This window comes from Rana temporaria, assembly GCF_905171775.1.
Source record: "Rana temporaria chromosome 2 unlocalized genomic scaffold, aRanTem1.1 chr2aa, whole genome shotgun sequence".
In the NCBI taxonomy this organism is placed as follows: Eukaryota; Metazoa; Chordata; class Amphibia; order Anura; family Ranidae; genus Rana; species Rana temporaria.
Window position 1 is genome coordinate 292,501 of NW_024404406.1, and position 12,440 is coordinate 304,940.

The 12,440-nt window shown below is 55.4% G+C and overlaps 1 protein-coding gene across 4 annotated transcripts in view; it reads right to left on the bottom strand.

Moving 5' to 3' along the window:
* The window catches only part of INPPL1 (inositol polyphosphate phosphatase like 1), a 128,310-nt gene that overhangs the window by 66,703 nt on the left and 49,167 nt on the right, over positions 1-12,440 (bottom strand). For all 4 annotated transcript variants that reach the window (XM_040334035.1, XM_040334036.1, XM_040334038.1 and 1 more), the window contains exons 3-6: positions 11,260-11,404; positions 6,241-6,352; positions 3,574-3,714; positions 3,067-3,157 (exon numbers count right to left, since the gene is read on the bottom strand). In XM_040334035.1, coding sequence (XP_040189969.1) covers positions 3,067-3,157; positions 3,574-3,714; positions 6,241-6,352; positions 11,260-11,404 — 489 coding nt within the window. The remainder of the gene's footprint in view (positions 1-3,066; positions 3,158-3,573; positions 3,715-6,240; positions 6,353-11,259; positions 11,405-12,440) is intronic.

Sequence of the window (12,440 nt, forward strand, 5' to 3'; positions counted from 1 at the left end):
GTTGCCCCCCCCCCTCTCTTGATCTATGTTGGGTAGTTGACCCCCCTCCCTTGCTCTATGTTGGGTAGTTGCCCCCCTCCCTTGCTCTATGTTGGGTAGTTGCCCCCCCTCCCTTGCTCTATGTTGGGTAGTTGACCCCCCTCCCTTGCTCTATGTTGGGTAGTTGCCCCCCCTCCCTTGCTCTATGTTGGGTAGTTGCCCCCCCTCTCTTGATCTATGTTGGGTAGTTGCCCCCCCTCCCTTGCTCTATGTTGGGTAGTTGCCCCCCCTCCCTTGCTCTATGTTGGGTAGTTGCCCCCCCCCTCTCTTGATCTATGTTGGGTAGTTGCCCCCCCTCCCTTGCTCTATGTTGGGTAGTTGCCCCCCCTCCCTTGCTCTATGTTGGGTAGTTGCCCCCCCTCCCTTGCTCTATGTTGGGTAGTTGCCCCCCCTCCCTTGCTCTATGTTGGGTAGTTGCCCCCCCCTCTCTTGATCTATGTTGGGTAGTTGCCCCCCCTCCCTTGCTCTATGTTGGGTAGTTGCCCCCCCCTCTCTTGCTCTATGTTGGGTAGTTGCCACCCCTCCCTTGCTCTATGTTGGGTAGTTGCCCCCCCTCCCTTGCTCTATGTTGGGTAGTTGCCCCCCTCCCTTGCTCTATGTTGGGTAGTTGCCCCCCTCTCTTGCTCTATGTTGGGTAGTTGCCCCCCCCTCCCTTGCTCTATGTTGGGTAGTTGCCCCCCCTCCCTTGCTCTATGTTGGGTAGTTGCCCCCCCCCCTCTCTTGCTCTATGTTGGGTAGTTGCCCCCCCCTCTCTTGCTCTATGTTGGGTAGTTGCCTCCCCCTCCCTTGCTCTATGTTGGGTAGTTGCCTTCCCCTCCCTTGCTCTATGTTGGGTAGTTGCCCCCCCCTCCCTTGCTCTATGTTGGGTAGTTGCCTCCCCCTCCCTTGCTCTATGTTGGGTAGTTGCCTCCCCCTCCCTTGCTCTATGTTGGATAGTTGCCCCCCTCCCTTGCTCTATGTTGGGTAGTTGCCCCCCCTCCCTTGCTCTATGTTGGGTAGTTGCCCCCCTCCCTTGCTCTATGTTGGGTAGTTGCCTCCCCCTCCCTTGCTCTATGTTGGGTAGTTGCCCCACCTCCCTTGCTCTATGTTGGGTAGTTGCCTCCCCCTCCCTTGCTCTATGTTGGGTAGTTGCCTCCCCCTCCCTTGCTCTATGTTGGGTAGTTTCCCCCCCTCCCTTGCTCTATGTTGGGTAGTTGCCTCCCCCTCCCTTGCTCTATGTTGGATAGTTGCCCCCCTCCCTTGCTCTATGTTGGGTAGTTGCCCCCTCCCTTGCTCTATGTTGGGTAGTTGCCTCCCCCTCCCTTGCTCTATGTTGGATAGTTGCCTCCCTCTCCCTTGCTCTATGTTGGGTAGTTTCCTCCCCCTCCCTTGCTCTATGTTGGGTAGTTGCCCCCCTCCCTTGCTCTATGTTGGGTAGTTGCCCCCCCTCCCTTGCTCTATGTTGGGTAGTTGCCCCCCCTCCCTTACTCTATGTTGGGTAGTTGCCCCCCCTCTCTAGCTCTATGTTGGGTAGTTGCCCCCCCTCCCTTGCTCTATGTTGGGTAGTTGCCCCCCCTCCCTTGCTCTATGTTGGGTAGTTGCCCCCCCCTCTCTTGCTCTATGTTGGGTAGTTGCCCCCCCCTCTCTTGCTCTATGTTGGGTAGTTGCCTCCCCCTCCCTTGCTCTATGTTGGGTAGTTGCCTCCCCTCCCTTGCTCTATGTTGGGTAGTTGCCCCCCCCTCTCTTGCTCTATGTTGGGTAGTTGCCTCCCCCTCCCTTGCTCTATGTTGGGTAGTTGCCTCCCCCTCCCTTGCTCTATGTTGGGTAGTTTCCCCCCCTCCCTTGCTCTATGTTGGGTAGTTTCCTCCCCCTCCCTTGCTCTATGTTGGATAGTTGCCCCCCCCTCCCCTGCTCTATGTTGGGTAGTTTCCCCCCCTCCCTTGCTCTATGTTGGGTAGTTGCCCCCCCCTCCCTTGCTCTATGTTGGGTAGTTGCCTCCCCTCCCTTGCTCTATGTTGGGTAGTTTCCCCCCCCTCCCTTGCTCTATGTTGGGTAGTTGCCTCCCCCTCCCTTGCTCTATGTTGGGTAGTTGCCTCCCCTCCCTTGCTCTATGTTGGGTAGTTTCCCCCCCTCCCTTGCTCTATGTTGGGTAGTTGCCCCCCCCTCCCTTGCTCTATGTTGGGTAGTTGCCTCCCCCTCCCTTGCTCTATGTTGGGTAGTTGCCCCCCCCTCCCTTGCTCTATGTTGGGTAGTTGCCTCCCCCTCCCTTGCTCTATGTTGGGTAGTTGCCTCCCCTCCCTTGCTCTATGTTGGGTAGTTTCCCCCCCTCCCTTGCTCTATGTTGGGTAGTTGCCTCCCCTCCCTTGCTCTATGTTGGGTAGTTGCCCCCCCTCCCTTGCTCCATGTTGGGTAGTTGCCCCCCTCCCTTGCTACATGTTGGGTAGTTGCCCCCCCTCCCTTGCTCCATGTTGGGTAGTTGCCCCCCCTCCCTTGCTCCATGTTGGGTAGTTGCCCCCCTCCCTTGCTCCATGTTGGGTAGTTGCCTCCCCTCCCTTGCTACATGTTGGGTAGTTGCCCCCCCTCCCTTGCTCCATGTTGGGTAGTTGCCCCCCTCCCTTGCTCCATGTTGGGTAGTTGCCCCCCTCCCTTGCTCCATGTTGGGTAGTTGCCCCCCCTCCCTTGCTCCATGTTGGGTAGTTGCCCCCCTCCCTTGCTCCATGTTGGGTAGTTGCCCCCCTCCCTTGCTCCATGTTGGGTAGTTGCCTCCCCTCCCTTGCTACATGTTGGGTAGTTGCCCCCCCTCCCTTGCTCCATGTTGGGTAGTTGCCCCCCTCCCTTGCTCCATGTTGGGTAGTTGCCCCCCTCCCTTGCTCCATGTTGGGTAGTTGCCCCCCCCTCCCTTGCTCCATGTTGGGTAGTTGCCCCCCTCCCTTGCTCCATGTTGGGTAGTTGCCCCCCTCCCTTGCTCCATGTTGGGTAGTTGCCCCCCTCCCTTGCTCCATGTTGGGTAGTTGCCCCCCCCCCCCCTCACTAAACCCTACACATTACCTGCTGCAGAATCTTGGACACGGTGGGGGAACTCTGCTGGTCGAAAATCTTGGAAAGAATTTCCAGTCCGGATAAAACTTTATCCACCTCTCTGTGGAAGACAAAAAACAAAAACAGGAATATTAGTAAAATCTCACCTATGAGGGACGCCGATCGGCACAAGTAAAAATAATAAATATATAATAAATATAGTAAACTAGCAAAAGTGCACTGTCATTTTCGACCACCAGGTGGGGCTGTCGGCCCCCCCCCCCCCCCATTTTTGCCTAGCAATCTGGTGCCCCCCCCCCCCCCCCGCCTCTGGCCTCTCCTGATGCGAGAGGATAAGCGGGGGGGCCCTGGGGACCATCGGGCCCCTTACAGGTGTAATGCAAAAAAAGAAAAACAGGAGGGGGGGCGGCCGGGCCTGTAAGGGGCCCATCGCGGACCATTTCTGCGGCCTCCGATTGGCAGGTTCTGTAACAGGGAGGAGTAAAGCAGAAGGCGGCGGCGGGGTTTTTTGCTGACCCGTGAAGGCGCTTGCAGGAGACGACCAGCGTTTTGTTGAGGTGGGGCAGGCTGGTGGCCCCGGATTTCACAGCTTCTAGGTCCAGCGCGTAGTTGCCCTTCAGGTACTCGTGAGAGATGGTGCTCAGGCCATTGGTGGAGCTGCAAAGGGAAGAGGAAAGACAAAAGGACCAATCAGAAATCAGGACGGAAAGGCCAACTGTAACCTACAGCAAATTTCACCACTTCCCTACCGGGGCCTATACTCTCCTTCATGCAAAAATCGCAGAACCCCCCCCCAAACATTACATATATACAGGGGTCGACAAATCCCGGGCGCCAGGTCGCCATGGCGACTAGAAATAGGGTCCTGGCGACTTGGCTTGGAAGGGGGGGCAAAAAAAAAAAAAAAATTTTTTTTTTTTTTTTTGTGAGCTGGCACCATCTGGTGGTGAGCCGTTGGTATTACAAGTTATTACCACCAGATGTGTGAGCTGGCGCCATCTGGTGGTGGCCGTTGGTATTACAAGTTAAGTATTACAAGTTAACAGCAATTCTAATGTAATTTTTCACTATTTTCACTGCCATCTTCTTCCCTCTAATTAGAACCCCCAAACATTATATATATTTTTTATGCCAACACCCTAGAGAATAAAATGGCGATCGTTGCAATACTTTCTGTCACGCCGTATTTGCGCAGCGGTCTTACAATCTCACTTTTTTGGGAAAAAAATTACACTTTTTTTAATTAAAAAATAAGACAACAGTAAAGTGATCCCCATTTTTTTTAATATCATGAAAGATAATGTTATGCCGAGTAAATTCATGCCCAACATGTCACGCTTCAAAATTACGTCCGCTCGTGGAATAGCGACAAACTTTTACCCTTTAAAATCTTCATAGGCGACGTTTAATAAAATCTCCAGGTTGCATGTTTTGAGTTACAGAGGAGATCTAGGGCTAGAATTATTGCTCTCGCTCTAACGATCGCGGCGATACCTCACATGTGTGGTTTGAACACCGTTTACATATGCGGGCGCTGCTCACGTATGCGTTCGCTTCTGCACGCAAGCTGGTCGGAACGGGGCGCGTTTTCTGGCTCCTAACTTTTTTAGCTGGCTCCTAGATTCCAAGCAAATTTGTCAAACCCTGACCTAACACGTCACGCTTTAAAATTGCGCACGCTCATGGAATGGCGCCAAACTTCCCTACTTAAAAATCTCCATAGGCAACGTTTTTTTTTTACAGGTTACCAGTTTAGAATTTGCACCTTTGCAGCCATTGTGCTACATGCTGGGTGTTTGGTGTGCTCCTGTACCTTTAAGGAGGGGTGGCTCCCCTTTAGTCCACCTGCCCTCATCTATCCATTAGAATGCATTTGCCTCCACTGCAGGGACACTCATTGTTTAGTGTTAGGACCACAGATTACAGGGTGCCTTGGCGTGGCTCTGTGGCTCACGCATGCGTTTGCAAATGCGTGCGGACAAAACCCCTGTTTTTAACGCATACAGGTTAATTTGGTTGTTCTGCAGGCTGGTCGGTAAGGAGGCTTGGTTTATTCCTGGGCATTCCCCAGGTTTTGTTGTTACTACTTTAGAGTTACAGAGGAGGTCTAGCGCTAGAAGTATCTCTCTCACTCTAACGCACACGGCGATACCTCACATGTGGGGTTTGAACGGCGTTTACATGTGTGGGCGGGACTTGCGTGCGTGTGCGCTCGCTTCTTAGGGCGTTTAAATTTTATTTATTTTTTCTTATTTTTATTTTTTTTTTACATTTTGGGCCAGATTCACGTAGGAGAGCGCATCTTTGTGCGGGCGCAACGTATCCTATTTACGTTACGCCTCCGCAACTTTGACAGGCAAGTGCAGTATTCACAAAGCAAAGTTGCGGCGGCGTAGCGTAAATAGGCCGGCGTAAGCCCCGCCTAATTCAAATTGTGAAGAGGTGGGCGTGTGTTATGTAAATCAACCCTGACCCGACACGATTGACGTTTTTCATGCGCCGTCCGTGGAATTTCCCAGTGTGCATTGCTTAAAAGTACGCCGCAAGGACGTATTGGTTTCGACGTGAACGTAAATGACGTCCAGCCCCATTCACGGACGACTTATGCAAACGACGTAAATTTTTCAAATTTCGTCGCGGGAACGACGTCCATACTTAACATTGGTACGCCTCATAGAGCAGGGGTAACTTTACGCCCGGAAAAGCCTAACGTAAACGGCGTAACTGTACTGCGTCGGCCGGGCGTACGTTCGTGATTTCGTGTATCTAGCTGATTTACGTATTCTAGGCGTAAATCGGCGTACACGCCCCTAGCGGCCATCGTAAATATGCAGTCCGTGAAAGTATCCCAGTGCGCATGCTCCAAATTAACCCGCAAAAAGCCAATGCTTTCGACGTGAACGTAAAATGACGCCCACCCCTATTCGCGAACGACTTTCGCAAACGACGTAAAAACGTGAAAAATTCGACGCTGTTCCGACGTCCATACCTAACATTGGTGCGCCTCATCTACGGCTCATAGAGCAGGGGTACCTTTACGCTGGAAAAAGCCTTACGTAAACGGCGTATCTGTACTGCGACAGCCAGGCGTACGTTCGTTTACTTCCGGGAACCCGGGCGTGAGTAGGGGGGTGGGTAGGACTCTCCTCTCGGTGCCCTCAGTAGCAGGGGGGTGGCATTTACCTCTCGGCGGAGCCGACATCCTGCCCGCAGGGCATCAAACTCATCCCGGAGCCTCCGGAGAAACTAGCCGAGGCGGAACGAGGGGGGAGGGGCGGCTTCTCGTCCTCTCCATCTGAAAGGGAACAGAAATAGTGACGTGTACAACGTATCCACAAAGAGAGAGAAATCTCCTAGTGCCGGCACAACAAAAACAATAAAGGATATTTATAACACTCACCGTAAAATCCTTTCTTGGAGTCCTTTGAGGGACACGGGGTGGATTTCACCTTCAGGGCATCCAAAAACAGTCCAAATTAGGGGCGGCCCACAGCTAACAGGCCCAATGTGACTAGTAACTGCCTTCATCGCCGCCATCAGGAATTTTGGGGCCCCTTACAGAGCTTCAGGCATGGGCCCCCTGAAGCAGAGAACAGGGGGGGGGGGGGCTGCCGCCACAAAAAAAGGTCGGGGGGGCTTTGGGTGCTGACGGAAAAAAAAAGGAGGATGCCATCTGGGGCCCTGGGGACCACCGGGCCCCTTAGAGGTCGGGGGGCTTTGGGTGCAGATGAAAGAAAAAAAAGGGGGGAATGCCATCCGAGGTTGGTTATTTTTATTTTTTTTAAAAGGGGGATGTCATGCAGGGCCATGGGAACCAACAGGCCCCTTAGAGGTCAGGGGGGGGGGGGGGGGTGGGGGGGGATTGGGGGCAGATTTGGGTGCTGCCGGAAAAAAAAAAAAAATATTTTTATTTAAAAAAAAAAAAATGGGCTTTGGGTGCTGACGAACACCGTGCCGGTCCTACGTTTTTAGGCGAGACCGCGGCTTTGGCCTAGTCTGTCGCGATCCTGGAAAAAGGCAGCGGACTAGGCCGAAGCCACAGCCTCTCCTAAAAAATCCAGCCCACAGCTCGCCGCGATCCTGGGAAAAGGCCACGGACTAGGCCAAAGCTGCGGCCTTGCCTAAAAAAATCCTGCCCCCAGCTCACTGCGATCCTGGGAAAAGGCAGCGGACTAGGCCGAAGCCGCGGCCTTGCCTAAAAAATCCTGCCCGCAGCTCACCGCGATCCTGGGAAAAGGCAGCGGACTAGGCAGAAGCCGCAGCCTCTCCTAAAAAAACCAGCCCGCAGCTCACCGCGATCCTGGGAAAAGGCAGCGGACTAGGCCGAAGCCGCGGCCTCGCCTAAAAAATCCAGCCCACAGCTCACTGCGATCCTGGGAAAAGGTAGCGGACTAGGCCGAAGCCGCGGCCTCGCCTAAAAAATCCTGCCAGCAGCTCGCCGCGATCCCGGGAAAAGGCCTAGCCTGCGGAAAAAAATCGATTTGGTCAAAATCTAAATCGATTTTCCCTCGCAACTCGATTCAGAATTCAAATCGATCTTTTCCCCAGTCCTACATCCGAGTCGCACCCATCCAAGGCTGCGTGACTTTGGAGTAACACAAGTGTGAATGGAGCCGTAGGGTCACTAGGCCAGCAATGTTCCATCCAGCGGGGTCTGGTAGCCAATCAGTGGACGGCCGCACCAGACAACCGTAATTCAGACCAGCTCTAGCGAAAATATAGAGGATGGGGAGTAAAAAAAAGTAAAAAAACGAATTATAAAAAAATACGGATAATAGGTCAGACTTTTCCCAGTAGAGCTGAAGAAAGAAGTCACCCATCCTTCTGGGACACGAGAGGAAAAAAAGGAGGCATGCTGGGTGGAAGAAGGGTCCTCCTGGGCCGGCCTACAGTCGCCAATGCCCAATCCTCCTGCAGGTGGCAGTATAACCTGAAGGTGAAGACTTCCTGTGTCCCTCAATGGATCCGAAAGAAAACACAATTTTAGTGGAGAGAGGTGTACGGGGGACAAGGATTTTAATGTCATTCTTGTCTTTCTGTTCCGGTGACAACCGATCCCTAAATGTATTTCACCAGTGCCACTGGAACAGGAAGTAATGAAAATTGGAGGGATAGGGATATGGGGATATGGGGGGGGACATAGAGGGATAGGGATTTGGGGGGGGGGGGGGAGAGGGACATGGAGGGATAGGGATGGGGGGGGAGGGGAATGAAGGTATAGGGATGGGGAGGGGGGGGTGGAGGGGAATGGAGGGATGGGGATGGGGGGGTGGGATGGAGGGATAGGGATGGGGGGGGGAGAGGGGAATAGAGGGATAGGGATGGGGGGGGAGAGGGGAATAGAGGGATAGGGATGGGGGGGAATAGGGGAATGGAGGGATAGGGATGGGGGGAGTGGGGAATGGAGGGAGAGGGACATGGAGGGATAGGGATGGGGGGGGGAGGGGAGGGGAATGAAGGTATAGGGGGGGTGGAGGGGAATGGAGGGATGGGGGGGAGGGGAATGGAGGGATAGGGATGGGGGGGAGGGGAATGGAGGGATAGGGATGGGGGGGGGGGGAAGAGGGAAATGGAGGGATGGGGGGGAGGGTAATGGAGGGATAGAAATGTGGGGGGGGGGGGATGGAGGGATAGGGATTGGGGGGGGGAGAGGGGAATGGAGGAATAGGGATTGGGGGGGGGGATAGAGGAATAGGGATTGGGGGGGGATAGAGGGATAGGGATTGGGGGGGGGATAGAGGGATAGGGATGGGGGGGGGAGAATTGAGGGAATGGAGGGATAGGAATGGGGGGAGAGGGGAATGGAGGGATAGAAATGTGGGGGGAGAGGGGGGGAATGGAGGGATAGGGATTGGGGGGGGGGGAGAGAATAATGGAGGGATAGAAATGTGGGGGGAGAGGGGGGGAATGTGGGGATAGGGATGGGGGGAGAGGGGAATGGAGGGGGAGAGGGGAATGGAGGGATAGAGATGTGGGGGGGAGAGGGGAATGGAGGGATGGGGGGGAGGGGAATGGAGGGATAGGGAATGGAGGGATAGGGATGGGGGGAGAAGAATGGAGGGATAGGGATGGGGGGAGAGGGGAATGGAGGGATAGGGAGGGGGGAAAAGAATGGAGGGATAGGGATGGGGGGAGAGGGGAATGGAGGGATAGGGATGGGGGGAGAAGAATGGAGGGATATGGATGGGGGGAGAGGGGAATGGAGGGATAGGGAGGGGGGAGAGGGGAATGGAGGGATAGGGATGGGGGGAGAGGGGAATGGAGGGATAGGGATGGGGGAGAGAGGGGAATGGAGGGAGGGGAATGGAGGGATAGGGATGGGGGGAGGGGAATGGAGGGATAGGGATGGGGGGAGGGGAATGGAGGGATAGGGATGGGGGGAGGGTAATGGAGGGATAGAAATGTGGGGGGGGGTGGAGGGATAGGGATTGGGGGGGGGAGAGAGGGGAATGGAGGAATAGGGATTGGGGGGGGATAGAGGGATAGGGATTGGGGGGGAAGAATTGAGGGAATGGAGGGATAGGAATGGGGGGAGAGGGGAATGGAGGGATAGAAATGTGGGGGGAGAGGGGAATGGAGGGATAGGGATTGGGGGGGGGGGAGAGAAGAATGGAGGGATAGGGATGGGGGGGGAGAGAAGAATGGAGGGATAGGGATGGGGGGAGAGGGGAATGGAGGGATAGGGATGGGGGGAGAGGGGAATGGAGGGGTAGAGATGTGGGGGGGAGAGGGGAATGGAGGTATAGGAATTGGGGGGGGGGGGAAGAATGGAGGGATAGGGAGGGGGGAGAGGGGAATGGAGGGATAGGGAGGGGGGAGAGGGGAATGGAGGGATAGGGATGGGGGGGGGAAGAGTGGAATGGAGGGATAGGGATGGGGGGGAGAGTGGAATGGAGGGATAGTGATGGGGGGAGAGGGGAATGGAGGGATAGTGATGGGGGGAGAGTGGAATGGAGGGATAGTGATGGGGGGAGAGTGGAATGGAGGGATAGGGATGGGGGGAGAGTGGAATGGAGGGATAGTGATGAGGGGAATGGAGGGGGGGAGAGGGAAATGAAGGGATAGGGAGGGGGAGAGGGGAATGGAGGGATAGAGATGGGGGGGGGGGGAGAGGGGAATGGAGGGATAGAGATGGGGGGGGGGGGAGAGGGGAATGGAGGGATAGGGATTGGGGGGAATAAATAGTATAGGGATTGGGGGTTGGGAATAAAGGGATAGGGAAGGGGAGTGTTAAAGAGAAAGAAATAGGGGGAGGGGAATAGGGAGAAGGAAAGGAATGGGGGCGCGGGGGGTGAATGGAGGGAGAGATGGGGGGATAATGAGAAGGGGGGGTGAATGGAGGGAGAGATGGGGGGAATGAGAAGGGGGGGGGTGAATGGAGGGAGAGATGGGGGGAATGAGAAGGGGGGGGGGTGAATGGAGGGAGAGATGGGGATAATGAGAAGGGGGAGGGGTGAATGGAGGGAGAGATGGGGGGAGAATGAGAAGGGGGAGGGGTGAATGGAGGGAGAGATGGGGGGAGAATGAGAAGGGGGGGGTGAATGGAGGGAGAGATGGGGGGAATGAGAAGGGGGGGGGTGAATGGAGGGAGAGATGGGGGGAATGAGAAGGGGGGGGTGAATGGAGGGAGAGATGGGGATAATGAGAAGGGGGAGGGGTGAATGGAGGGAGAGATGGGGGGAGAATGAGAAGGGGGGGGGGTGAATGGAGGGAGAGATGGGGATAATGAGAAGGGGGAGGGGTGAATGGAGGGAGAGATGGGGGGAGAATGAGAAGGGGGAGGGGTGAATGGAGGGAGAGATGGGGGGAGAATGAGAAGGGGGGGGTGAATGGAGGGAGAGATGGGGGCAGAATGAGAAGGGGGGGTGAATGGAGGGAGAGATGGGGGGAGAATGAGAAGGAGGGGGGGTGAATGGGGGGAGAATGAGAAGGGGGGGTGAATGGAGGGAGAGATGGGGGGAGAAGGGGGAGGGGGATATATTATCACTTACATTTTAGCCCTGAGTTTTGTTTCTCTGTCCCGCTGAGATCACTTTCCTCATGTCCTAACCCAGTGACACCAGGAAAGGAAGTGATGGTGAATCTCCCAGTGGGGACACAGATAGCAATAAAACCCCACTAAGGAATCCAGTCCAGGACTCGGGGCCCTTTGTGCAGCATGTGGCCCCCGGTGTGGGGGTTGGGCAGGCAGCGGGTACTCACCGGAATAGTCTCTGTCCTCTATGACGTCCTTCTCCCTCTCCACGGGGTACAGCAGGGTGCACACCATCCCCTGGTTGGGCTGCAGGTAGAGTGCGATCAGATCCCCCAACGTCTTGAACCGCCGAACCTGAACCCCCAGAGATGTCTGTGGAGAGAGAAGATTCAGGGGTGACACCTGTATACCTGGGGCCCTCCCCCTCACTTCCTGTAGTGTTCTGTATACCTGGGGCCCTCCCCCTCACTTCCTGTAGTGTTCTGTATACCTGGGGCCCTCCCCCTCACTTCCTGTAGTGTTCTGTATACCTGGGGCCCTCCCCCTCACTTCCTGTAGTGTTCTGTATACCTGGGGCCCTCCCCCTCACTTCCTGTAGTGTTCTGTATACCTGGGGCCCTCCCCCTCACTTCCTGTAGTGTTCTGTATACCTGGGGCCCTCCCCCTCACTTCCTGTTGTGTTCTGTATACCTGGGGCCCTCCCCCTCACTTCCTGTTGTGTTCTGTATTCCTGGGGCCCTCCCCCTCACTTCCTGTTGTGTTCTGTATACCTGGGGCCCTCCCCCTCACTTCCTGTTGTGTTCTGTATACCTGGGGCCCTCCCCCTCACTTCCTGTTGTGTTCTGTATACCTGGGGCCCTCCCCCTCACTTCCTGTTGTGTTCTGTATACCTGGGGCCCTCCCCCTCACTTCCTGTTGTGTTCTGTATACCTGGGGCCCTCCCCCTCACTTCCTGTTGTGTTCTGTATTCCTGGGGCCCTCCCCCTCACTTCCTGTTGTGTTCTGTATTCCTGGGGCCCTCCCCCTCACTTCCTGTTGTGTTCTGTATTCCTGGGGCCCTCCCCCTCACTTCCTGTTGTGTTCTGTATTCCTGGGGCCCTCCCCCTCACTTCCTGTTGTGTTCTGTATTCCTGGGGCCCTCCCCCTCACTTCCTGTTGTGTTCTGTATACCTGGGGCCCTCCCCCTCACTTCCTGTTGTGTTCTGTATACCTGGGGCCCTCCCCCTCACTTCCTGTAGTGTTCTGTATACCTGGGGCCCTCCCCCTCACTTCCTGTAGTGTTCTGTATACCTGGGGCCCTCCCCCTCACTTCCTGTAGTGTTCTGTATACCTGGGGCCCTCCCCCTCACTTCCTGTAGTGTTCTGTATACCTGGGGCCCTCCCCCTCACTTCCTGTAGTGTTCTGTAT